The following is a 27,559-nucleotide window of genomic DNA, read 5'->3' on the forward strand; positions in this document are numbered from 1 at the left end:
GCCACGCTCATACTTTATCATCGCGAGATGGCCGGTGTTCTGCTCTCCTTCTACGTAGCCGATATTACCGCGAAATGTATCACCACACACCGAGCACTCGACCTTTACCTTATATTTTTCATCGCAAATTGTCCAGCCTAACTTTGTGTTCTCTATATGTACTGATATCTTTTAATCTCTCTCTCTCTCTCTCTCTCTCTCTCTCTCTCTCTCTCTCTCTCTCTCTCTCTCTCTCTCTCTCTCTCTCTCTCGGTGATATTGATTTTATAAATTATTATTGCGTCATTTTTTATTCTTTATAACGTGTATTGTCTCTTTCTCTTGAAAGCTTGTAATATTGTTAAATTACAGGGCATGCATTATGCTCTTTAAAGTTTAAGCTTTAAGCTACTTATCATCGTTCACCGAAGACTAAGCATATCGATGTTTCGTGAGCTCTCGGAATATCTATGTTCCGTGAGCTATCTTCGAAGGTTATTTTACTTTACTCGGTACTTGATTTTCTCTGTGTCTTGGTCCTTTGGGCGCTCTCTAAAGGGCCAAAGTCCAAAGCCCGCAGGCTTAACGAGTTGCGCGTACCGCGCACGAGGAAACTCGTCTTCGCGACGTTACAGGGTGGTAATGGAGTTAATTGCTGGCACCGGCCGAAACCAAAGGGGGCTTACAACTTGAGACACCTTATGCACCTGATACCAACAAATTGCTCGGTTCTTACGTTTCTGTGTAATCCAACATAGCACCTTGGACTAGATATATACTTAGACGGTAATTTTTAAGAAGTAAGTTAAATACTCATGTCCAAGTGAGTGATTTCTCTATCTTACATTTTAATTCCATAAATTCAATCACATTTTCGTACTTTTTACTATGATTTCGTATTATTTTTCCTTTTCACTTCTAAATTAATTTCTCGTATAGTAAAGTTTCATTCTCAAAGTGTGACATAACTTATTCGTATTTCGTGTCAGAAGGCAAATGTGCACAAAATAGGATAATGTCTTTGCTGGAGTTTCCAGCTGCACAGTCGATGGATGACGACTAGTGTAACACAGAAAAGACATTAGCTAGTAGCCTGAAAGATGGGGAGAAAGGGCACTGGGGTTGTGTGTTCTTCGAGCTTTTGGGGTGTGACGAAACGATGGTAGATCTGCGAGACCTATTGTCCAGTAGAAACGGCTCTCGCTAAGTAGAATTACGACGACATCACGTACGTTTACGCACTAGGATAAAGTTCTATGGTTGCTTCGACCTCATAGTTAACTGTTACTTCGGCAAATAATGGCAGAGTACGTAGGAATAACGTCGACCATCGTTTCCACAAAACGGGCCAAGAGATAAATTTACATATTTCGCAAAAATGTACTCGAGGCTATTGAAATCATTCTATACATTCGATGTTACATGCCATCTACTTTAGTATCTTCATTTCATAATATGAGACGATACATTTTTTGTAGTTAAAAGTTTATTATTAAACGTTAGTGACCGTGCATCCAAAAGACCGAGCTTATTAATGTCATCGGTTCAATTAAAAACCAATTTCGCAGGGTCCACTTAATTGGCTCGTTTCCATCGTAGCGGCAGATATTGCTTTACCACCTATACCACCCTTTGTTTCATGGTATCGCCTTATCGGGACCGTGCAGGATTAATCGCGTATCAGCCTCGTGGCTCACGAGCAACCGCCGGTTTAGTAGAAGCAGCAGAATTAATTAAACTATATATAGCCCATAAAATTGTTTTATTAACTCAACTAAATTGGAAAACTTTTTTCATATCGATACGCTAATTATTCGTATTATCTAAAGAATCGTAAATGTGATAACGATAAAATAGATTCTTTTTTAAACGTAGATCATTTTCAATGTATTCTGATATCAGTCATTAACTGATCGACGTTCTAAGTATTTGCTGCGCTTCGTCGTTTTACGGGTGATCGAAAGTACATTCGCGTTACGATCGGTTGCATAGTTCCAACGATAGTATCGGCTAAACGTAAATGGACTTCCAATTAAGCGGATAACGAGTTCCGATCGTTGTTAAATCCAGCCTTTTGAGCACTTTTGGTACTCGAATTGAAATAATTGGTATCCCGATGTCGACTTCGGTCGAGTAGAGAGAGAAAGAGAAACGAAAGAGAAGAGAGGCAGTTTCAGAGAAGCTTTATAAAGTAAGGTAGAATTTGGTGGAAATCAGCACGAGTGGTGGTCTCTGACCACGGTGAAATCAAAGTTTTGCCCGGTATTAAATGCTAATGAGAACCGGTCGTATAATGGTTCGTGTGTGTACTCTGACAAATGCTCGAATTAAAGGCGAGCGGGTTTCCGAAATAAAATCCCCTTGAAGGAGGAGATTTTACATGAGGAATTATGAGAATTTGTGTTATTGAAAGAATCTTTGAGTATACCAAGAACGGTTTAATTATTTTATTTTATTATATCGATGTTCATCAAACTCGTAAAACATAAGAGAACGTATTTGAAACGAATTTCGATTTTCTTTATATATATATATATATATACTTCTCAATGAATTTGGATTCTTCTTCTTATGTTCAGATGCCGACGGAGCTCTATCATTTGGCCGACTTGGTTGATTCGAACGTTCGCTGGTGGCGGAAAGGAGAGAACTTTAAATTCTCGTGCCGCCTCGCTTAATCCGTGGCTTAAAGAGCTTAACCCCACGAATACCTCGTCAGAGCTTCCCTCGACGACGACGGAGACCATGGTGCCAGAGAGCAGGTTTATTAGCGCACGGATTTCGGAATTCTTTTCATCGTTGGTTGGGACACGAGGCCTCCCACGCCGTTTACATAAGCAAGTTCTCTGGATTGCCTTTTTGATATGTAGATAAGGGGTGGTGCCGCTTTTACGCCGTTTACGCCCCACTGCGGAGTAAAGAGAAAACGGACTTAAACCCCGACCACTCTCATTCTCTTTTCGTCGACTTTGCGACAGTTACTTCAAGTGTTCTACTGGTTAGTCGTTCTTCAACCTTTGACGTCTCAAAACACTTGTAAACATTAAGGGACACGTTTCTGAAATGGAAAAAAGACTTCATTTTTTAAAAAAACAAAAAGATACTTCTTTCTAATAAAATATATTCGAATTATTTCCGGACCGCCTCCGTGGTGTAGTGATTAGCAACGCGGTCTTCCACTCGGAAGGACCCGGCTTCGATTTCCGGCACTACCTTGAGATTTTTTCAGGAGGCGGTGGGTTTAGAACCGGGTTGACTCAAGTTACGTACAGTTCGAGTGTCGCGCGTTGCCAGCAGGACGTAGCGACAATCGGCCAACATCGTCATTGCGGTGCAGAAGGTAAGAGGAAACCACTGCACTATTCTCCCAAGAAATCCGGAAAACGGACACGAAGAAATAAGATTGAAGAGATTCGAATTAGTTGTATATTTAATTGAATAATTGTTTCGCCGTTGATAATCAGGCAACATTTTTTGAATTCTATAATTTTGCGATCTTTACAATGTTGGGAAAAGAGAAATAGTATTTTTGAATTTAATAGTGGCTATGCCTTTGTTAATTAGGTACACTTTTTGAGAATAGAGTTTACTGTATTTCGCTATGTCCGTGAAAGAAAGGGCTTGGGAGGATAATCATCGAGGTAAAAGGGTTGTACGAAAATCGCAACCGAGAATCGAACAGGGTCGAGGAATTACGGGCGTGGAACATGACCAGAGGCATAAACAAATTAAATGCGAATGGTTTCTTGATGATTAGTGGTAAACCTCGTTAGGAAAGTTTTGACGGGTAATACGCTTCGCGATGGTCGAGAAACTAATGTAAAGTAAAAAGCGTTTTTTCCTTGTTCTTCTGAGAATTTTTTTTGTCGGACATTATATTTTCTAAAGCAAGCGAGCGTCTACGCAAAGAAAATGTAGACACTCGCTTGGTTACTCGGTAGACTATCGTGAGATAAAAAGGAGAAACTCGATAAAAGGATAAATGACTGGCTCAGCGAAAGTCTATTTTTCCGATCACACTGGAATCTCAAGGGATTCGATCGTAAGAAATAGTAGCGGCTGATAAGCGAACGAAGAAACGGAAAAACGAAAGAAAGAAGGAGGGTCCACGTTTTCTTCTCCAATCTCGACGATTCGTCGTTTATTGGACCGCTTCGTTCTGCGTAGAATCGCTCATTTACTACTATTATCTGAGGTAAACAGATTTACTTATTACCAGACATATTTTTTCCCGAGTACTCAACGCGCTTGTTTCTTTCCTTTTAATGGTTGATCTGTAAGTTAATCGGATTAATATTTTCAATCGTAGTCTAGCATCGTCGAGTAATCGGACAAAATAATTAAACATTAGTTCTGAAGAGATAGATAAGAGACGAAAGCTGAAAATAATTTTCGAATGGGTTGATCACACGAATGGAGAAATGAGAGTGGTAAAGAGAAGAGGAGAGAGGGGAAACAGGTATAATCACGCGACAGACAATTACACAAAGTCCCTCGTAGAGTCTGGCTTTCCCCACAATGCTGCGGCGAGCAAAGGATTAATAGAGACCGGCCAGCCTCCGTGAGAAAGCCTCGTCCTTTGTTCTTTAGATTTTCTTTCGAATGCCGTGTGATCTGCCAAATGAGACACGTGTCGTTTTTTGCTTAAGCCTCCCTTCGTTAGCATCCTTCTTATTTCGATTAGCTTTGATGTCGAAGAAGGTCCAACAGATCGATATGAGTTCTAACATAAACGGACGTCGGGAAAATGTTTCGGCTACTTTCGTCTTGGCGAAAAATCAAAATCTCTTGTACTCGAGGCCAATTCGAAAATACGTCGCGGAGGTTTACGCGAAAAGAGGAGAAGCTGATTCCTGTAGGTTCCTGGAATTAGAATGGCGACTGGCATCAAAGGCAGCTCGCCGGTGAAAGACGAGAATTTTCATCGGAAGCCATGCGATGATGAGAGAGAAATGCTTGTTGAAAGAGAAAGATAGAGAGAGAATTCACGAATGAGAGGTAGTCAGTTCGTGAGTTTGCGAGTTCCGAGTCAAAGGGATTGCCGTATATTAAACTACTTTTCGGCTCCCTCTTTCTCCCAGCTTCCACGATTCGTACGTAGTATCTCTCTGGACCACCGCGATTCTTGCTGCTTTTGCTTCTCTCATCCTCTTCTCTCGCTTTTTCTCTCTATCATCCTTCGCGTCATCACTCGGATCGTGAACAATGGTGAGCCAAAGCCCGTCGTCAGCAGGCAGGAAGACAGGCGGGCTAGCAGATCAAATTTTCTCCATGTTCCACGCTACATTAATAAGTTTTTTAAAGAAAAGAAAAATAGACGCGAATGCGTCCTAGAAAGTTTTTCGATGATCAAGGATGGAACACGACGGGCGTGAGAACTCTAGGATGCAGAGTCTAGTTCTTCGGAGAAAGCTGTCGAGAACGTTAACTACTACGCAGGTTCGAATCACGCGAAACGCTAATCCATGAACCGTGGGGCAACATCCATTGAAGGGTGCTTCTTTGGTGCCATTAGTCATTAGCGATTCTAAAAGCTCCCGGGATAGAATATTACGGTGGTGGTCGCGGCAACGGTGGCAACGTTGGCGGCTTTTACCATACTTCAGCTTTATGCGAGGCTCATTCATCAAAACCTAACGGAGCCCAACGGGCTTCATAGGAACGCGCGAGGTGTGGGTTAACCGTACGCTACGTTGTAGCTCGTGGTACTTATGATTTGTGACCTTACGCCAGCGTACATTTTCGAAACGTTTCTAAAAGGTCGAGTTTTATCGTTAATCCACCTTGCGCATCTTTATTTATTAACGCTACCTTTCGAAACGTTATCTTTACGTATTTTATCTACTTCCAAACTGTTCCACCTCTTATTGCACTGCGCTGTGATGGCGTCTATCGTTTAAACGACTATTAATGCTTAGAAAAATTACGAACGGATTATTCCGAGAAAATAACAGCCGAGAGGAAAATATTGAACCGATCGACGTTGTTTTCAGTCGTCGAGATTCATCGGACTCAACCTTTTATTTTCCCTTGACATTCGACGTTCCTCCAAGGTGGGTGTTTATCGCGTTTGGCCGAGAATCTTCGCGCGGCAAAGCCAACGACGCGGAAGCACAAACTAGAAGTAAAGGTGAGAAGCTGTCGATCCTGTCACATGTCCAATGAACCATAGAGACGGGCCATTACCTCTCTTTCTCTGCCGGGTTCCGAAGAGAAATAATAAAAATGCCATTAGTGTCGCAGCCGAGGCACAGGACAACGTGAGGCTGGAGACGTGAGCGTTTCACCCCAGATTTCGGACGATATATCTCATCCCCTTAAACCACTTTAACGTCTTTGTCACGGACTTTCCCACTTGACGAGGCTAATCCTTCTTCCCTCGTCTCTGCTCCCGCTTGCTTCTTCTTCTCATTCTTCCTTCGAGCTCTTTCGTACTCTTCCTTGGTCCACTGACCGAGAGTGGACGTTCTTAAAACTCTTCCACGGACTGAAATAAAAATAATTGCTTCGTGATTCTGTACTCAGCCCCTATTATCTGTGTAACTTCTCAATCTTTCCTCTTTTTCCCAACCTTTCCCCTTTTTACACATCTTTCCTAGCTATGCTTCTCTGATCTTTTCTTTTTCTTCTTTTTTCCCTCGTTCCTCAAAGCACGACCGAGAGGATATAAATCGAGAGACGCGAGAGAAACGAGATCGTCCTCCAAAATAAGATAACATCTTATCTACTCCCTCCTAGCAGCTTCCAAGCGAAGAAAGAAAAGAGGACGAAGAAGAGAAAAGGCAAATTCCCGAATAAACACATCCGCGCCTCTTTATGATGGCACTTTGCAGATTCACCCTCGTTGACGCTCTCCTCCTTGCTCTCTGCTCTGTGTACCGTGCGCATTATTAACTTAACCACCGGAAAATGTCAACCGACGGGCTCACTTCTTTCTATCTATCTTTTTCTCTCTCGATCCTTGCTTTTCTTTATTTTAGCGCCCCAGCAGTCCGTTGTCATCTTTTCTTTCTACTCTCGAAGCCTCATACGACCTTTATCCTTATCGTTTTGCTTCAAAGACACCTTCATTTTATATATAATATACAGTATAGTACACATCGTGTGTTTATTCCTGGAACAAGAGCTTTCTTTGTCTCCTCCTAGAATAAGGAGAAAGATCACGAGGATTTTTTTTACTCTAATATATAGGTACCTATACGTAAGACGTATTCGAAGGAAATAAGGCTCGATATCGGATTTCTAAACGTTTTAATCGTCTGCTCGTTCTTTTTTTCCCTTTCCCGGTTCCTTCCTCGTTCTCTCTTTTTATCTCCTTCCTCTTCTCCTTCTCTCTTTCGCGACGCGGAAAGTCCTTTTCCAGAAAGGAGTTATCGCCGAAGGAAGGAACTACAAGCACCCACCGACGGTCGTTCTACCGAAAAGGGGCTGGAGACGCCCGGCGGGGCTTGAAACGACCCCCGCAAGCCGAGGCTGAAGTCTGAAAGATAAGGTGCCCCTCTTCTCTTTCGCCTACCTCCTAGATTATGGAATGGCACTTTAATTACACTAATGGGAGAACCAAATGTTAATTACAATTCGAAGTCTAAAAGAGAAGTGATTCGCGCACGATGGAAGGAAGGTAAGAGCGAGAGAGATGGAAATCTGAAAGAAAAAGATGTCGGAAGAAAAGGAAAAAGAAAAAATAAAGAGCGGAGTATATCGCAATTAGTAACGTTCGAAACGCAGTCTCTTCGCCAAACTGATTTTCGTTTTGGAACGAGTATCAAAGGAACTTTCTCATTTTTCTTGTTTTCGCTCGGTTGGACCCCATCTTGTTTCGTCTAGAAACTAATTCCAGCGAAGCTATTTGAAATGATACGATCACGACAACAACAAGAACATCGAGCCATCGACGATGACGGAGGCGACGGTGGCGGCGGACGGGTTTCAATTTAAAGTTGGACGAGCGTGTCGGGATTTCAATGTACAAAATGCGTATGCTAAACTTTTCGCACCCCTTCTGGCCAAAACCCTCTTCACCTTTTCTACGTCGTGCATCCTGACAGACGAGAACCGTGGACACACGAAGCAAACGGTGGACAACGTTACGTCTGACGTTCCGACGGGAAAAATCAGCAAGTCTGATCAGCGAGCACGGGAAGTAGAAAAGGACACAAGTAGAACGCAGAGTGGTACAGTAAGCCTGCTCGTGGGACAAATGTACCGTGAATACTTTGAAGTTCGCGTCCCAAAGGACAAATTACTTTTTTCGAGGCGTACCGTAGTCGGCCTTAAAAATCACCCTTATAGAAAACTCATCGAGAGCCGATTAACGAGAATGAATTCGATCGACCTATGGAAATTGGAATGTTCAAAGGAACGGGAATAGCGATACTCGCTTTTTTCTAACATTTTCGTACTCCAAAAGTCAAATAGTCAGGCGTCTGCAAATCCGAAAATCGCAAGACCACTCTCTGCTGTGGCAACGATGGCCAACGAGGGGAAAGATGGTAAGGGTAGAACGTGATTGATTTTGCATACGACGCGGATTGGACAGGTTTGAGAAATTGGACTGACTTTCTGGCTGGTTTGGTCTCTCCTTTAGCCATCTTGCCCCTCGAGCTACGTCCCTTCACTTTTCCCAACCTCTTCTTGTCTCCGTTCATCTCTCTCTCTCTTTTTCTTTCCATATCGCAAGTGTTATATCACTGGACGTTATACGCGCTCACATGGACGCGTATGTACATCGGTGTGTTATGTATATGGATAGAAATATCTTGCCGCGTATCTCTTCACGAGACGAAGAAGGGTTCCCTCTCGTATCTTTCGTAGGAAAACATCGAAGGAGATTGGCCTCGAACGAGCGATTTGTGCGATCTTCGAGGACGTATTTATGAGCATTCCAAGCTCTCTTTTTCTCTACGCCTCTACTTTCATATTGCACTCGCCTTCGACGCAGTAAGTTTCGCGCGTGTCTTTCCTTATAACGTGCAAATGGATGACGTAAGGCAAGCTACAGTCTTGCTATTGGATACATTTTTCACGATAGCTACGTACGATAAAAATATATTATATATCTTTATTTTATCTTTCTTTTTCCATGCATAATCCATACATAACAACTATAATTCTAATCTTATGTTGCGAAAAAGTTTTTTTTCCTTCTAACCAATACTTTTCATAGCGTAATATCTAAGTATTCAAAAATTAATATCACCAAGATGTCGTTTATGTATTATTTGATCATTTAGTAATATTCCTTAGTTCTGTCATATGATTTAAAAAAAGAAATGTATTTTTTCTAGGAGCACAAAAATGAAAGATCGTTTCTATGAAGAAACTATTCATAGACACTTTCGTTTAACGCTATCTACCGACGTCAGAGTGGATAACAGATCGAACGATTTATTCTAAACCTTTATCCTAGAGCCCCCTCGAAATTTATGAAAGAAGACGCGCGTTTAACCGACTCGCTCAGTCATCCCTCACCACGGTGTTGAAACTACCCTTCCACTCGGCGGTCTTCTCTCGCTCGTATTCGTTCGTTCGTTCACTCGCTCGCTCGCTCGCTCGCTCGTGCGAGCATCCCCGTCGCACTTACTCTTCCTTTGCTCCCTCCTCCGTACCATGCTCGCATGTCAGCCCTTTATTTTATACGGAGGCGAGTCCGAATTGCTCCTGATATTAAAGGAGATGGTTCACCCTTGGCACGTGATCGGGATACCCAAATCCTATGATCGGACGACTAGGGACTTCCTTATTGGCGAAAGAGGCTAAAGTCGAGACAAAACGCGAGGGCGAAATCGTAAAAGAAGCTCGACGATGACAGAAAAAAGCTTGCTTCGTGAGACTTCCATCACAAAATGTTTTTTATTTATTGATAAGGACTTAAGCAACGAAGACTTGGAAATAATCTTTTAAAGGGAATATAACGGGATCGATATGTTTCGACAGATCTAATCAAATTGTATTCTTATTTAACTTGTGAATTAATTCAATGCAATGTACTAACGTTATACCACTTCTTATTTCAGTTGTACTTGAGCAAAACACGGCAGAGTGGACTTTTGGAAGATCCACAACAATCTATCTCGCGAGCAGCTTGTCTAAACCCACGCCAACAAGGTAAGCTTTCTACCATCACAACTCTCTCTTTGCCAGTTTTTGTTTTAAAGCTTCCAAAAATAGCATATTTTTTTTCAACGGCGTCTATAAAAATCCTTGGAATATTCGCCGTCGCCTCCGTCGGTCTCCACAGACGAGCATTTTCGTCTTACTCTCCAAGCAACACTCCCTCGATCGTCTTTTTCTCGTTTCCCTCTCGTGCGAGCGAAAAGTTTTCTGCGTCGTGGAAGAACTACTCTTCTAGCGTTTAATATCGTAACGCTGGAATATCTCGTCTCGTGCTTCAGTGCTTCGAAGTTACGTAAGGAACATTGGAGAATAGTAAAAGTTTTCTGAGAAAAAACTGTTTTCTCTCTCTCTCTCTTTTTTCTTTAGCAAGATAGTGTCAAACATCGATTCGAAGAATTTTCGAATAAATTCCTTTGATTACAAAATCAAAAGAAAGAAATATCAAAGAAAAATTACATGGGAAAATGGCAATCGTCGGGAACGATTTTCCAGATCATTCTAAGAGTTTTTTTCTACGATAGTCAGAGCTCGACTACCCCGATAGGGGTTTCTGGTGGTCGATGACAACGACGAGAACGGTGGTGGGTGATTCGATGCCGCGAGACAGAAGAGAGGGCAAGGCCCTGCTATCATACATAACCTCGCGACGGGTTCGCATAAATATTCTAATAACTTCGGAAACTAATATGATTGCGTCCACCAGGAATAATATCCAACTATATCGTGTGGGCATCGAGTAAGCCAGCGTAATACGTTGGTACGTGTAGAATACAAAATACATAAGTCTTCGTATTCGTCGTTGTGAAGATAGAGCGGCGACAGCGTCGACGATTAAGTACGACGAAGTGCATGAAGGCTACTAAAAGCGATCTACTCTAGTCATTACTTTCATCAAACTTTTTCCAACTTTCGTCGGCTTTCAACAGAAAATAGTCATGGACATTATAGGGATTTCGTGAATATAACAAAATCATTATTCGTGGAGGTTCAGCAACATTCACGATATATCGTCACTTCCGAGAATTTGAACAAGTGGGCAGATTAGTGAAAAGAAAGGGCAAATCGAGAATTATCTCTACATACTGGGCAAATGATTCGTACTCGAAGCCACATTTCGATGGAGTGGCCATTGCTCGAATGGTCTCAGACGGTCTCGAGATGGTATAACCTCTGGACCTTTGGTCGAGTATCGAAAACAAAAGGCCGACGTTTCAATTAGGTCCCTTATTAGTTAGCAGCGATAATAGGGCCAGCGGCGGTCGAAGCGGCAACACACCAGGGGCTTTCCAGTGCTTAACCGAAGGTTACGTTAGGACCGTACGGGTTGTTTGCGTGGATTCAGCTCTTACGATATTAAGGGTCGACCTAGGCACTCTCCTACAGCTCATCGTCCGAGCTCCGTGCTTAGACCAGCCAGCCCATTTCCCTATACGTAGCAGACTCCGATCCGTTGAAGGAGTAGAAAGAGGGTAGAAGAGAAAGGGGAAGGGTAGCCTTGGTTTCTTGCATGGCTCGGCTGTTCTGTCGGTCGTTAGGTCGATTGATTTTCTCGCGCAGTGTAAATTCCTGCTGGAGAGTCAAAGTCTACGAAAATGGTTGATGTATAAAGGTAGATAGATAGGTAGTAGGTATGGAGGAGATAGTCCGGTTCGATGTGGCCAAGAGAATGGAAAGTACACGAAGAGAGCGGACGAGAGAGCTGTCGAGCTAGGAGGAATTTGTCGCGAGGAGTCGGTTGCAGCAGTTGCCTGTGGAGAGCCGCAATGATCCTCTCGTTTGACCCCTTCTATGCTACCGCATGGTACCGCTTTCGGGTAGCTCTCTCTTTCCCCTCTTATTCTGTACACCATTACTATCTTCGTCATTACTACTCCTCTTGCTTTTAGCTGCTGTTATTGTTCCTACTATTCCTACTAGTTGCAACCAATGCTGCTACTATCGCCGAGATACCCTTTGGAAATTAAGTTAGGGTTACTCAAAACTATATTTGCTCTTTCATCTTCCGGTTAGAAAACAAATATGCAGGAAAGTCGATTCATTCAATTACATGAAGGAGCATTGAAACAATAACGTTCGAAATATAATCAGGTTATTTTATAATATATCCGTTGATTTACTGAACAAATCAAGAATTTTCTTCGACTTGGAGTAAAACGTCAATGAAGAAGTCTTTGTCTTTTGTTCGTTCATTCTGTTTAAGTGTTACCTTCTGCAAGTTATATTTATAGGATTTAGCATTGGTTTTAGTGTCGACATGGAAGACATAGGCGAGGGACCATGTAGCGACAAGAGGTAGGAGAGGTACGTGGCAGGGGAATGGTAGCGACATCTTGTATTGTCAGATCCCAACGCGACAAATTCATAATTGCGTTAATGCGGTACGGCGAGGGGTTCTTGCCGCAACCACCGCAAGGCGCGCCCTGGCGTCTTGTGGCTACAAGAGAGAGCTGAGAAAGGAAGAGAGAATTACAGAGAGAGAGAGAGAGAGAGAGAGAGAGAGAGAGAGAGAGAGAGAGAAGGAACATGAAAGAGAAAGAGGGAGAGGATACTCTGACGGTACGGGCTCGTTAATCTTCCGAGGATTACCCAAGGAGGAAGTATCGCCATTGTGCCTAGGCGTTCGTTTTCGGACCGATAATTATTAATTAAATCGCCCGAAGGAGCCATTCTACGATTTATCGACTCGTCGACTTTTTTCATCGACGTTTCATTATCTCACCGTGTTCCCCGTCAAACGCAAATATCCTAATTATGAGAAAAAGAGACAGGATACCGTCGACAAGTTTACTTTTCTCATATTGCGTAGCTAGCCTTCGAATAACCTGGATTATTTTGTTAAAAGCTGAGTGCCACTTTGAAAAGTAATATGTTTCAAAGGACATTTGTAAGTTCTTTAAACAAATTCATGGGGCTTCGTTTGATTTCGAGGACGTTTCCATTCGTTTGAATCCTATCGAGTTAACCGCAAAAAACTACGGAGGAGTAATTAATCGCGGAGAGTTTTCAATGATCGAGCAAATCGCGTCGAAGGGTCATCAAATCTGCACGAGCGAACACGAGGATGAAAAGAGAGTAAATGACAAAGAGAGAGAAAGGGTTGCGTACGCGAACGGTCGTGGTAAACGGGATGAGGGTAAAAAGGATGGAATTGCATGGGAGCGAAAGAGCAACGACGAACGAACGAGTCGAAATAAAACAGTGATATCGAGGCATTTCACGCACGAGCGAGAACGTTTAGCAGATTCAACGTGCGTGCCGGCACTCTGCTACCCTACCGCGGTGAAACGTCTTTTTCTCTCTTTCTCTCTCTCTCTTTCTAGCTCCCTCTTTCAGTTCCTCATCCCTTTTCTGTCTGCTCTTTACCCTACGCTCTCTTCCTCTATAGCCCATACCCTGAGCGAGCTCACTGAAAAATACTGCTCTCGCTGACACCTGTAGCTTCGACATTCTACATACGTACGTACCTACTCCATGGTACCTCTGTGCTCGAGATGTAAAAGAGATGAAGGGTAAAGGAATCATCGTGGGAATGTTACAAATATTAGAAGAATCATGCGCTAAGAGTTTCGAAATTACTATTACAGTTGTATACTTTTTCTTATATATACTTTCATATATTTTAAATCTGTTAAAGTTTCATTTTTCGCGAATCTTAAGGTTACCGATTCGCTGGGTTCTTTGACAGAACTCTCTTTCTCAGTTTATCCAAAACAAGAATTGAGAGAAGAACGAGGTATCGCGACATAGAGAGGGGAACGAGCTCCACAAGTGGTGGACTTTACGGGACTTAAGATTAATCCTCATAATTACGCGATCTCCCTCTTCCACAACGCTTTTTACACGCTCGTTCATAGCAAGTCAACGGTGGTAGCACCTCCGTGAGGAGAACCCGGGAAAGGTCCATTTTGGATAGTGGAAAAGACCCTTCGAGTGAGAGAGAGAGAGAGAGAGAGAGGTAAAGAGGGCTCGCTCGGGCGACCATAAAGATATATATCAGGTGACAACCCTGGTCATCCTTTACGATCCTTCCCTTCTCGAGGTTTTTCACAGATGGTTCGGAGAAAATCAACCCTCGAGCAGTCGCGTGCCATGTTGTCGTCAAGTTTTTTACTTATATATACGGTATATTCTTCCTTTCTTTGAAATTTCAAGCATCTTGCCGAAAATCGTTGAGAATTTTCGAATTTAAGAAAATCAATGAATTATACGTCGAATCGAAGTAGCCAAGCGTAACGGCGAAGACTTGGATGCGAGGAAAGAGAGGGCCCGTTAACATGGTGGATTGGTTCTCATGAAGAAGTAACGTGGATCGTGGGCGTGAAATCGGGCGCCGGGCAGGACGTCCGCTCGACTCGGCAGCCGTGCGGACAATAAGAATCGATATCTTAATTAACGAACGCCAGTGGGTACGCCGTACGCGAGACTCCAACTCTGGACTGGCTGGACAGAGAAAAGGAAAGAGAGAGAAAGAGAGATATTCGTCGTCATCGTCGTCGTCGTCGGGGGTGGACGACGAACACTGCGAGATCCGGGCCCGGTTTTCGATAGGGTAGCAACGCCGGATGCTGGACCGGATGCAGGAGTCTGCGAAACCCTGCGGACCTCACTCGCCGTCCCACCGGAAGCGCTATTCACGCGGCTCTCTCGCTTTCCTGCGCCTTCCCGTCTTTCTCCTCCATCTCCTCGTCCCCATTTTCCTTCTACACCACCCACTCATGCTTCTCCTACTTGCGATCAACACCGCTGATACAACTCTGAATAAACAATTCCCGCATTTGAAAAAAGTTTGTCTCGAGTTTATGCCCCGAAAAAAAGAGTTTTCCGCGCGAAAAAACTTTCGTTTATGTTTGTGCTGGACCATGGTTCAAATTTAAACACGTATATATCTTTTTTCTTTTTTTTTTGCAATGAGAAAACAAATCAAATTAGGAAGAGAATCGAAGCATATAATAATTTGAGTTACACGTCGGTCAGTAATATCCAATACGACAAGAAAGAGGATACTTTCGGAGACTAGAAGATAGTTGTGGATGCTCCGGCCGATTAATATCAACGCGAAAGAAAAAGGCGAAGCAGTCCGAGCGAATTAACGGATTGCTGGGGCGCTTATTCCAGAACGCTTTTACCGCGACTGACTAATCCGATAAAGTGCCGAGCTCGCACGAACCTCTTTCTTTTGGTGGACACTTATTCCGATAGGATGTGACAGTAAGTATTCTGTATTGACTAATAAACTCTCGTCTTCGAACTACTGGCTAACGAATATACGCTCTTCGTTCTGATATTTCTTCGTCTCTAAGCGCGAATCGTAGGTATTAGATTGATCAGTCAAGGAATACATTGCATTCTTTTATTCATTCGGATCTTTAGTAATTGCTAGGAGTCATTCTTGTCAAGTTTTTTACTCCAAAAAACTTTTCGAATTTCGAATTTTTTCATGGTATCATTCGAAGGTATCCCTTGTGCTCCGTCAGGCTCGTCATGGTCGCAATGGCGGGTACCTCAATCAGGACTCGCTTTGGAACTCAATTTCACGAGAGAGAGTATTTGCTCGCGCTTCGGGTGGCGGTAGGTTTGACCTCTCGTTAATCACCAAAGGACCCGAAGCACGAAGGCGAGTCAGACAAGCTGTGTAGTTGACCGCAACGGCTGACCGTTGCCCCGAGGACAGGCCCTTAAGGGAACCGAGATACGAAATACCAAGACCAGATGGCTTCAAAATTGACTGTACGTCTTGTAGTCTACGAGAGGACGCAACTTGCGAGAGAGTTAGAGAAATCTCTTTTTCTTAGCTCTTTTTATAAATCGAAGATAACGATTATTTTGATACGGTATCGTCGAGCAATGCTTGACAAAGTTTTAGATATTGGATCTTTTTACAGGAATAAACGTATCTTTGTATGACTTTACGTTTGGTTTTTATAACATTATTATTTAAATAATTTTCTACTCGAAAGATATTGTATGTTTAAACTATTTAACCGTAAGTCGAATTAACGTTAAACCGAGCGACGTTCGATGCGGTAAACGATACCTGAACCGATTTCTCACACCGATGGAGGAATAGCTCCGGGCCATCGCCGTCGTTTGCTCTTGCGCGCACCACCTAGTCATTATATTAGCTGACTCTGTGATTAGGCTATGCTATCGTTGCTTCAGAGATGATTCCCTTCGAAACGTATCAGTTCCAAATTTCTCTCCTTCGTATATACATATCTATATTCCTACACGTATATCAATATTAATACTTGAAATTTCTAATTCGCCTGGCTTGAGAGTGAATGAAAATATAACTAAAGTACAATGTTTATTTGTAAATAGGAAAGACGATTTTGGGTTTGATAGTAAATTGTTGGAAACCAATTTTGTAGTAGGATACCTACGATATGTTCTACCATAGTCTCCTGACGCATATCGTTTGTTGGTTTTGCGGTCTACCATAACGCTTCCTCGCGCAAGCCTCTTTCCCCTCTACAGGGAAAAGCAAGGCTTGGAAACGTTCTACGAACAAGGACAGCTTCGAGTTGAATCTTCTTTTTTGTACAAAACAGTAAAGGTAAATTGTATTCATGTGTGATTCCTTGTTTATGTAGAAATTATTGTTAAGTAATTATATAACCAAAAGAAAATAAAAAATCTAACTAAGAAAGTAAAGAAAATTAAAGATGACGAAGATCTTACTCTACGATCGTGTTTGCTTTGTTCTCGAACACGACGAGAATTTCCGGAAACGGTTTTCGACCGCAAGACTTCCGCAGGGTATAAGCAGAGGTGACGTAATTACTGAGATTAATGTGGCTTTGAGCTTTTAGTGGCAAACGAGGCGCAAGCTCGCTCGCCTTTTATTTTGTGGCCTATCATTCGGTTTCGCGCTCCTCCGTCCTGTCTTCCTTTTTTTTTTTGCCTCCGGAAAGTAATTTGGAAGACGAGAGGAAACGCTTTTAAATTTTGCTTATCCCAAGAACTCGTATTTACTTTCTCTTTCTTTTTCTTTCCGTACCCTAAACTTTAAATCTTCCCCTGCCTCAATTGGAGAACAATCTCTCGATCCAATTTTTATCCCTGGCATTTCTATAACGGATTAACGTTGTTCTCTCAAATAAAACAATATATAAATATCTCATTTTTATTATTCGTACAAGTCATGATAAAACATAAAACTGCCTTCTTTAATACCTTAAACGAGATCTAGCAAGAAGATTTCTACCAAACACTCGAAGGAATGTCACTCGACCCTCATGGAATTTTCACGGTTCGTCGTGAGATCTTTCTGGAGGAGGACTTCTAGTGCCAGTTGAGAGCGAGGAAATCCTCTTCTCACTGCGTAGTTGAGAGTGAGAGTGAGAGTAGGAAAGAAAGAGAGAAAGAGAGAGCAAGAGAGAGAGAGAGAGAGAGAGAGACTTCCTCCTTTTCATCCGAAAACACCGGCAACGACTCTTCCTCTTACAGCATGGCTCTGCAGAAGAGGGCCACTATTCACAAGCTCTAGTGGAACCCCTTTCTTTCCCTTCCGTACGTCTGGGATATGCCGTCGCTGCTCAAGACAATGATATCGCAGGAAGAGGGAAGAAGCACCTCGGTCCGCTTTACAACTCCCGGTGGGGCCGGCGTTACCGGGGCGAAATTAATATCATAAATAATATCGTAAAAAAAATACAACTCACAGCCAGCAGACCGCCAGCACGACGTTGGCGTTACCGCGAAACGTTTCTCTCGCGGCTTGATAAAGAACTGGAAGGAAGAGAACAGGAAAGAGAGAGAGAGAGAGAGAGAGAGAGAGGGAGGAAAAAGAGGGAAGGATCGTAGCGATTCTGGCACGAGCACTCGTCGCGCTTTTGAAAGGACTATAGGGATGGGATAAGATCTTGGATTAAGGGGAAGACTCTTCGTGGAAATTTCTCGTGGAAATGTACAGATTTTTGAAAAGACACGGAAAAAACGTTAGTCTTATTTATAGAAGCTCCTATTAATTCTGTGATTTACAAACGTTACTCGACAATCAAGAGAATATCAGAGATGCGTGCAACGACTGTTGATTTCTCCCCCTATACGCATACAACTTGACGTTACTACGGCAATATAATCATTCTGATGGCACAAAGCGGCTACCCGTTTCCGTACGACGACAATCGTATTGGATACGACAGCCTTACCGTGCCTTACCCGTCATCAAATGTACTGATGATACAAACGATATGACGTATGTATGCGGCGACGACGCTAATTCGCGCCATTGTCGTATTCGTCGTAGAGAACGAGTGAAGCCACAGGTAGTGGAGGACTCGAATTTCGCTCTTGGAAGCAGTGTTTGAGTCGTCGTCTAAGGAAAAATCTCTAGCATTGTCTCAAGAAACAGGCATCTGTGATAACACTACAAATTCGATTTTCCTCATTCGTGCGAAATGAAAATGAGGAATCAAGGAAACGATTTAAGAATGGTTCACAGATATTAATTAATGCTACTTTGGGACTCTAAAAAGTTCTTCGATCGAGAAAACCATCAAACTCCCGAAACGTTCCGGTATGAAGATAAGGAACGGAATCGTTAATCGTGGCTATTCTTGTTAATCGCGTTTCCCGCGTTCACCGCACCGAGGTCAGGTCGACTCTCGGCGCTCATTAAGTTTTTGGTTGTCTGCCAGGAGGTCGGATCCTGAGCACGAGAGATCTCTTCTACGGATAACACTGCGTCCTCAAAGGGTTAGTCATTGGGCTTAGTTAGCCCGCGGCAAACTTGCCAGGTTTAAGCGAATCTCTCTCTTTTTCTCTATCTCTGTTCTCCATTTTCGTTGAAGAGTCGTGAATCCTTTCGTATCCCGTTGGTAAGAAGAAGAGAGACGATAGAAGGTCAGAAACGGCCTTTTGGGATGAAAAGCAACCTAGCGATACCACCTAATGGAATTAAAAGTAAGCCCAAAGGTAAAGGAGAAACTTCTCGCTCGTTTACCTCAGCAAATATGCTGTTGTGTACTTATATATATATATATATATATATATATATATATATATATATATTTATCTTGCCGTTAAAGACTCTTTGCCGAACGTTCGAAGGTGATGACCAAGTATAGTTTTACTGAAATTCGTAGACGACATGTTTCTTGTACAAGAACGTATGTGTTGGCTCGTGTGTGCGTAACACCTCTATCATATTCCACATGCATGCGAGCAACGATAGGGGCGGCCGATCGTTATCGTTCCTGGTTTCCTTGCCTAAGCAGAGTTTACGCAACCGCATCGAACGGAAGCGTAGAAGCGTTCCTTGCGTGCGATTAACTTCGTGTTCCGTCCTTCTTCTCCATCTTCTTATGAAATTCCTTTTTCCCTTTAGTAACCGCCCAATATATTTGATTCCATACGAGAAGACTCGCTACATTTGGGTAAATGGGTCAGAAATTATCGTTGCGTACTTCCAACTCATGTAACTTGCTACCAAGTCAAATTGATCTCGCGTGATTCGCTAAGTTAGCTAGTCTCACAGATATGTATCTTTATTATTGGATTCTTGAAGCACGTTATTGCACGGAAAAATATTTCTATAATTATCTCGAGGTATGAGTCATATACCTCGATAAACTTATATTCGCTGCTAAAGTAATCGTACGTAGGAAAGTAGTAAGCATTTGAGATCGTAAAGAAAAAGAGACGAGAATGAAAGTGAGAAGGGTCGAATCTCTTCGAAGGATATAGAATCGTTACAGTACTGCTGGGTCCTATTCTTTTAACGAGGTCAGAAGTTAAAAAAAATCTCGTTTGCTCGATTGACGGGGAAGTATTATAGTGAGCAAAAAAGAGAAAGAAAGACACGAGTAGAAGAAAGGACCTAAGGCTCCGAGGCGTGGCAAAGGGTAGCATTTTACTTTTAACCGACCGGTGTCGGTAACCGTGTCGTTCCTGTGACTTTAGTGGCATCGTAAACTGCGAGTACATAAACGAACTCAGTCAATAACAGAAAAAGAGAAAACCGGGGAAGGCAGTCATAGGCGAGACTTTAGTACAATCTCCTTTTCGTTGCGGATGAAGTTTATGGTTTATTAAAGAAAAAAAGGTGTCACGGTTCTTTTTAAAAGGATGTTATTTCTGAAAGGTAAAAAATAAAATTGGGAAAACCAATATATTTTATTAACGCAAGAATTTTCTTTATTAATTAATTTTCAATCAATTACTTTGTAATTAAATAACAGAAAAAATATTCCAATTAAATCGATAACATTTATCTAAATGAATCCTATAAACTTGCCTCACTTGTTCAGTTCTAACTTACTTGGATCTTCAGGGTGAATATATACGAGTTCGATAGAATTCGCGGACCATCGCGAACACAAGGTCGACCGGTTTGCTTCGATAGGTCGGATGGAAGGTACATCCGGTTTGGATAGCGAACGATAATCGCGGCTCGGTAGCAGAACAGGATGAATAATGAAGTGAGTCACACCTTGGCCGGAAGGCTAGATTCACCCCAGCCACGGCAGACCCCAAGATTAGCCCTGAGTTATGGCGTTAAGATCACATCTAATTGTATCAGTTTGGTCCACCCAAACCAGTTTCTATCTTACTTATCCATCTGTGCCTCTGTGTGTGGCTTGGACCACCGCTATAACCTGCTTACTCGGCCTTACTCCTTCCGCGTCTCTTCCGCGCCATTGACTAGGACCTTAAACGCCGACCGACCGTCGATTTGCTTAATCTTGTGCTTTGCCAGGACTTTCGTCTCTCTCTCTCTCTCTCTCTCTCTCTCTCTTTCTCTCTTTCTCTTACTCTCTCTCTCTCTCTCTTTCACGTTATATGTTACAGACTCCCTTTGCACCAACTACAACTGTTCGTGGGCACGCTCAATTAAGTAAGAAAAAATTCGGATTTCTCGAGAAAATAAGAGTTTTAAAAGGAAACATTTATTAGTTTTCACGTTACTACACTCTAAGAAACTAATTGGTTCGGAAGGATTCGAATTAGCGTATGGGATCGTAAATTTTCAGTTTTACGGGAGTCACGGTTGAGTCAACTGATAGGATAGGAATATTAGTAAGTTTGGTCTACGCTAGAAGATGTGAGACGAGTATGAGAGGGGAATCGTAGAGGATCGGAGCGAACCGAAGAGAAGCATTAGAGGCCACGGATGATCACTGAGCGCGCAGCACTAATCAAGACGCATGATTATAGGCCCCAAAGCGCCCTCGAGCACTAGCAGCTACTGTTGTTCATAGCCAAAGAGAGAATCCACCGTGTTGTCATTCGTTCATTGTTGTCGCTCTATATTCGAGATTACAAGCTCTCGCTTTTTGGTCTCGAAAATTACTTCCAAGTAAATTACCGCTAGACGATTCAATGAGTTCGTTTGTTAGTATCGTTGGAACTTGTGAAGATTCATTTTTCAAAATAACGAATTACTCGCTCAGCCATTTTGGCTTTTATGCGTTTAGTAAGGCATAACAACGACGGCGTATCCTATTCAACGGGATATCTCGTAAGTGCGTTAAATTGCGACGAGAAACGGAGGACAAGCAGACAGTTGATGTATTAAACCGCACATAATTCCGTTAATGGGTCGTTATATCGGTGTGTAATCGGTCGTTAAGTACGTCAACCACAATTACACCCATTGGTATCAAACCACCCTATCCTGTATTCCTGATTACTATGGAATGTCGTAACTACCATTCTAAATGTTAAGTACGATTTAGCGAAGAATATCGTATCATTGTAATCGCTTAACAACACATGGATAAGATTTTGATCTAATTCTAATACGATAGCGTTGAAACGGTAGGCTTGTTGGAATTCATGCATGGTTTTCATAAAAAACGTATTTTAGATTCTTTCATCAATGAGATTGAAAAAAATCGATCAACATTTTTCGATAACGATCCTTTCGACTAACAGGGTCTTCACGAGCCCTTCTGTAGCCCAGAGGGAAAAGAGGATCGGTTGGAGAAGGAGAAGCCTCGTCGTTCCGGTCGTAACGCCGGAGGAAATTTCACGACCTACGGTTCTATTTGAGGTTGCACTAAGCAAGTTAGCAGAACCCCAACGTATCGCGTTAAATTATGCTCAGAAGCTACGTGGCAGCCGCGAATATGTATATACACGCACACACGTACACACTCATGCACGCATATATATATATATATATATATATATATATATATACATACATACACATATACACGTAGGCACGCATGCTGGGTTCACGTAGGAGAGCGTTAAGCACCGTAATCACGGTAAGCGCCATGCATTTACCGGCTGAAATCGTTTCAGGAAGGCTTCGATGTCACGCGAGGCATTAGGTCGCAAGAAAAAGGAAATCATCCGTCTCCATTTTCTTCTGCTGTCAGATTGTGTCGCACTGGAAAGCAATCTGCTTGAGGGTTCAGGGGCTGTTGGAATACGCGAGGAATCGATTTCCGAGCGTTTCTAAGAATAAATAGAAACTTTTGCCGAATCTATAACTAAAAATTTAATGACTGATCGTTAGATTTGATTTTTTTTTACTTCGATTTTTCACAAGTATTGTATTACGTTCAAGTTCCTTCAAATTCCCTTCAATCGTCTTGCAAAGTCGATTCATCGATATTGGTTATCTCCGTTAGTAATGCAAGTAGTCGATTTCGAGGCATGTGCCTGCCAATCTATCGTTTATCCACCAAGTTCCGGATTGCTCGATACAAAGAAGTTCACGAATAGCTCTCAGGGCAGAGGATAGAGTGTACAAAGGAGGAATCCGATTTGTAGAGCAGTGAGGAGATAGCATACAAGAGAATAGGAAAGAGAGAAGGAGAAATGAGGGACAGAGATCTGACTGGTTCATTAATTTTATGAGCGTTGAGTTTCCAATCCTGTCGATCGAATGCCGCAATGATTCTAGACAAATCTATTCTAGATAAGTTTGATAGAAGGATGTATTTACGCAATTCGCTTTGAAGAAACAAAAATCGTAAGGATAAGTTTAAATTGCAATCTAGTTCGTAGGATCAGAGAATATATCGTATAATGTATTCATGATTTGTTGACGTTGTATAAATGAGTAAATAGAAATAATTTGCAGGGAATGACTGATAATGAATGACTTATTCTTAAATCACATAATCACTTATTCTTAATTACGAAGTTAAGAAGGAGAGTTGAATATTAAAAGAACAGTAAAAGAATTTGATCGACCCTTAAGTGATTAATCGGTATTATTGATGATAGAAATAGAGAGCGTTAAATAAAAAAGCAAAGAAATGAGGAAAAGCACGTGATTAAGAAAAGTTAAGAAATGATATAGTTCTTTTTAGCTTTGCAAAAAGATTGATCATCGGATAGATAGTCGTTAATCGGAGGTGTTCTGACCCTTGCTAGGCCAAATTGTAAAAAATAACGAAATAAATTGATAAACATTGTTTGATACTTAGAGACTGCTCAGGATACTATAAAATATGCACAAAATATATAAAAGTAATATTAACAATAGACAAATAAATAATCTCTGTCCTTAAAATTGATTAATGTATATCAAACATGAAACTGCAAATTTTCTTTTTTTTGAATAAACTTTAGTATGATTTCATAGTTTTCATAGTTCGAAATTCGTTTCTTCTTGAAAAGTATCATTTCTTTTAGAAAAATATTTCATTCTCACGATATTATAATCTTTCCATTCTTTTTTAGTTGTTAAATTATCCGTTTTTGATCTTAAATATTAGTCGGTCGAAAATTATCGAAAATTACGACTCTTACGTAGAAATATTTCTTGTCAATATATAGCGGCTTCTTTATCGTCTTGAAAGATCTTTTATTTTCTTTTTTTATTCTTTTCTTTCTTTCTATATGCGATGGTGTCGAGTCAAGAATTAGCCGAGCGAATGAGAGAGAAGCTGGCTGGTCCCGCTGTTAAAGAGTATTCATCACACCCTCCGGAATCTGCCGGAGACGTCTTCTATCTTCGAGACCCATTGAAAGTTTCCGTTCATCTCCTTACCTCCTTTCACTTTCTTTTTCTTTCTTGCGCATATAGAAGTGGCTACTGAAAGAGCGCACGAAGTAACATCATACGACAGTCATGGCAAGGGTGCCGTACGTGTGTTTGCTTTTATTTAAATTGTAAGTTAGATGTCATTGAGAAAGCAGTCGGAGAAGGCTTTTAGCGAATGGGAAAAATGTTTGTGCTAAATGGTTCGAACCCATATGGAAATAAGTTCTGGGAATAGCAGCTCGTCCGGACCACTGATCTTACTAGTAGCTTCTTATTTGCGAAGAAAGAACTCTTTCGGGTGACATGGTAATCTTTTATGCATAGAAACGTCTAATTGCGATACGATAGAATTTTGCGATATCATATTTAAATAGTTTCGAGATAAAAAAGAATAGTCGCATTTAATTATCAATACATCATTTATTCAGTATTAATATCTCAAATAATATAAATTATATTAATAAAGAAGGAAAATAGATGATAGATCTTAATTATTCGAACGGAACGTCGACGAATCGAACTTAAGGTGGGTGGTGTGGGAGGATACAACGGACGAGAAGCACAGTTTTACATTTGCATAGTCGTCAGCTGTGCTTCCTTCAACTTTTCCTGTGACACACCCTCTCGACTCGGAATTCTACGGTAAACTCTGGAGACGTGCGCGTGCGTGTGGGCCCATGCACTTTCATGGAATAGAGAAGCGGGCCATACGGTACTAAAGAAATTCATGCGGTTGGGTATAGGTGCTGAGGATAGCAACCGTGTATTTCTAGTCCTGATTCATAATTGCAAATTTCCTTCGTCTTGTTTATGCAGCCCTAGCTGGTACCGGCAAATCCCTTGGCAAGAAGTTAAATCGTCAGGACACTTTTTGTAAAATACTTTACGAAAAATTTTTCTTATGTTATTATTATTTCAAAATAAACTTAGATCAACTATATATATATGTGTATATATATTTTCTGAATATAACAATATTATAGCATGTATCTTTTGAATTATTTCAATGCTATGCTGCGCGATCGACTAGTTCACATTTCAAAAAATGGCAAATTCAATTATTAATCGTTTTCACTTGGCACTTTGCACTTGGCATTTTTCGATTAGATTTTTTTTCAATGACGCTTGACATTAAACGGTTAAACAATATTCTATAAAGTGTTATTATTTTCAAAGTTAATTAAAATAAAAATGTTATCAGAAACTATTATCATATATTGCGTAAAGTAACGAACAAAGTGATTAGTGTGCCATCAATATCGTTTCTATATTTTTTTTGTACTGAGTTATAGGAATCTCTTTTAGAAAAGCCGTCGCGCGTAGGGAAGTCGGCTCACGTGCTCGCGGAGTCATATATTTTCACTTTGGCGCACGTGTCGTCACCTTCGTCGCCTTCTCGCAGCCGTCGTTGATGTCGATGAGAGTGATCGAAAGAAAAGAACGGAAAGCTCCTGCTCTTCTCTTTCTCGATACAAAAGCGACTCACGGAAGGGAGAGACGATATTACTGTCTCTTTCTTTCTATCTCTCTCAATATAGAATAGAGAATGGAGATACGATGATGCGTTCGGTTATGCATTATGCATGCGCGAGGAGCAAAAGAGAAGAGGATCGCTAACTGAAAACCGATTTCCAGTGTCTTGGACTTTGCGAATGCGCCATTCTTGGAGAATATTCCATGGAGCCCTCCGTAAAGCGACCAATTTGCTTGCAGGTGGCTTTGAGAAATTTCTCTTCTTTAACAATATATACTTATACATCGAAAAAGACTATGACATTATGTGACGTTTGCATTTGAAATTAAGAATCACTCGACTATTCTCACGATAGATATTTTACCGAGAACATTAATTCACATATATACATGTATCATCACATACATATTTGTCCTATAGGACGATATCAAGATTATGTAAAATCGCTTAAATAACGCTCACCGCTAATTCGCCGAATTCATCAGCTTGAATCAACTCCAAGGCAATTTACGCGATATCATAGAATACGACACGCTTGAGTTTGCGGAGAGATCGCTGTTGCGAGTTCCTCTGAAGTGGAAATGCGATCTGTGGATATACATAATACACGAGTGTCTTGAGGTGACTATTACATAGTATACATTTTAAAGAGTGATATCGTAGAATGCGAAAATTCTTCTTCAACTTAAAGTTGACTTTAACTCGTTGTAGAAACTAAGGAAGTTCGAAAAGATCGTTTCTAACAAAATGAATCTTTTCATAGATTCGTTATCGCTCTGGATTTCGTTCGAGCAAAATCTTTCTCTAGCTCCTTTACTCAGGGTAGTTTGTCCCCATAATCACGTTTGTTTTATGGGCCGTTACGCGGCCAGATACTTTAACTAATTGTATAATTGCTTCCAAGCCAGCCGGTGGCGGCATCCTGACGCCGGTATGTCGCCGTACGTCCGGCTCTCGTTTCCTTTTTTCTCCCTCCTACCCTTTCTCTTTCTCTTTCATTCTAATACGAGTCAGAGAGACCAGGCACGTTTTGTAGTGGTAGCTTGCTCAGATTGTGCTTTGGTAGAAACGACGGAAAGGAACGTAGCCGTAAACAGGCAAAAGCTCCGGCCTCGTTCGTCCCTGTTCATCCCAACCGCTTAATTGCGCGAGTTTTAATTTGCGAAATGCTGAGAAAAAGGGCAAAGCAAGAGAGAAAGGGAAAAAGAGAGAAAAAAGGAAGCAAGGTTAACGCCTGCCGTTCATTCGGCCTTTCATTAAGACCAACGCTCTATTTGTCGTTGACTCGGCAAGCGTTACTTTTCAGACAGATTGAGAAAAGGTTGCGGATAATTATACGGCTCATTCTACATTGAAATTTTAGAAATGCAAATGATATTAATTGTCACGGTTATATAGAAATAATGAAACTGAAGGAATATTTATATTATGTGGATGTACGTGCAACGTTTTCTTAAGATACTGCTCGAAATATCATTTCATCTATCGATCCGCCAGTTAATATTCAACGCGAATAAGATCTTGCTCGCATGTTCGTTTCCTCTCTCTCTCTCTCTCTCCCTCTGTCCCTCGAGGCAAAGGTAGCAGGGCCAGCTAGCTTCATCAAATATTTGCTCAATCACCGCAAAGACATTTCACTAAGTTGGCGACCGTGAATCGACCTCTTCTGCCACCTCATCCTCATTTGCCTTCCTAGAAGTATTTTCTCTCGGTCTGTCGGAGTTCCTGGTATACGGCGGCAGAACGATTTTATAGCTAAAGTCAGCAGAATCCTTGCATACGTACGTTGCATGTACATACATACATACATATATACATATATACATACATACATAATCGTTTCTCTCGGATTTCCATTCAGAATTAACATTCTACTTTCCTTTAATACCAGGATTAAGAACTTTCGAAGGTGCCTCTAATGCGTCTTAAAGGAAAAAATGGAAGGATCACGTTGATCTCGGTGAAGTAACATTAAAAGATGTTCTTTTGCACGGTCCGTTGATTGAAATTCGATTGAAAACGTAATGGACGTTCCTGAA

General features: G+C 41.6%; 1 protein-coding gene across 1 annotated transcript in view; it reads left to right on the forward strand.

The window, feature by feature from the left end:
• The window catches only part of LOC122632069 (myelin transcription factor 1-like), a 234,912-nt gene that overhangs the window by 122,087 nt on the left and 85,266 nt on the right, over positions 1 to 27,559 (forward strand). The window contains exon 6 of the mRNA XM_043818511.1: positions 9,996 to 10,086. Coding sequence (XP_043674446.1) covers positions 9,996 to 10,086 — 91 coding nt within the window. The remainder of the gene's footprint in view (positions 1 to 9,995; positions 10,087 to 27,559) is intronic.

Source organism: Vespula pensylvanica, chromosome 1 (assembly GCF_014466175.1).
Source record: "Vespula pensylvanica isolate Volc-1 chromosome 1, ASM1446617v1, whole genome shotgun sequence".
In the NCBI taxonomy this organism is placed as follows: Eukaryota; Metazoa; Arthropoda; class Insecta; order Hymenoptera; family Vespidae; genus Vespula; species Vespula pensylvanica.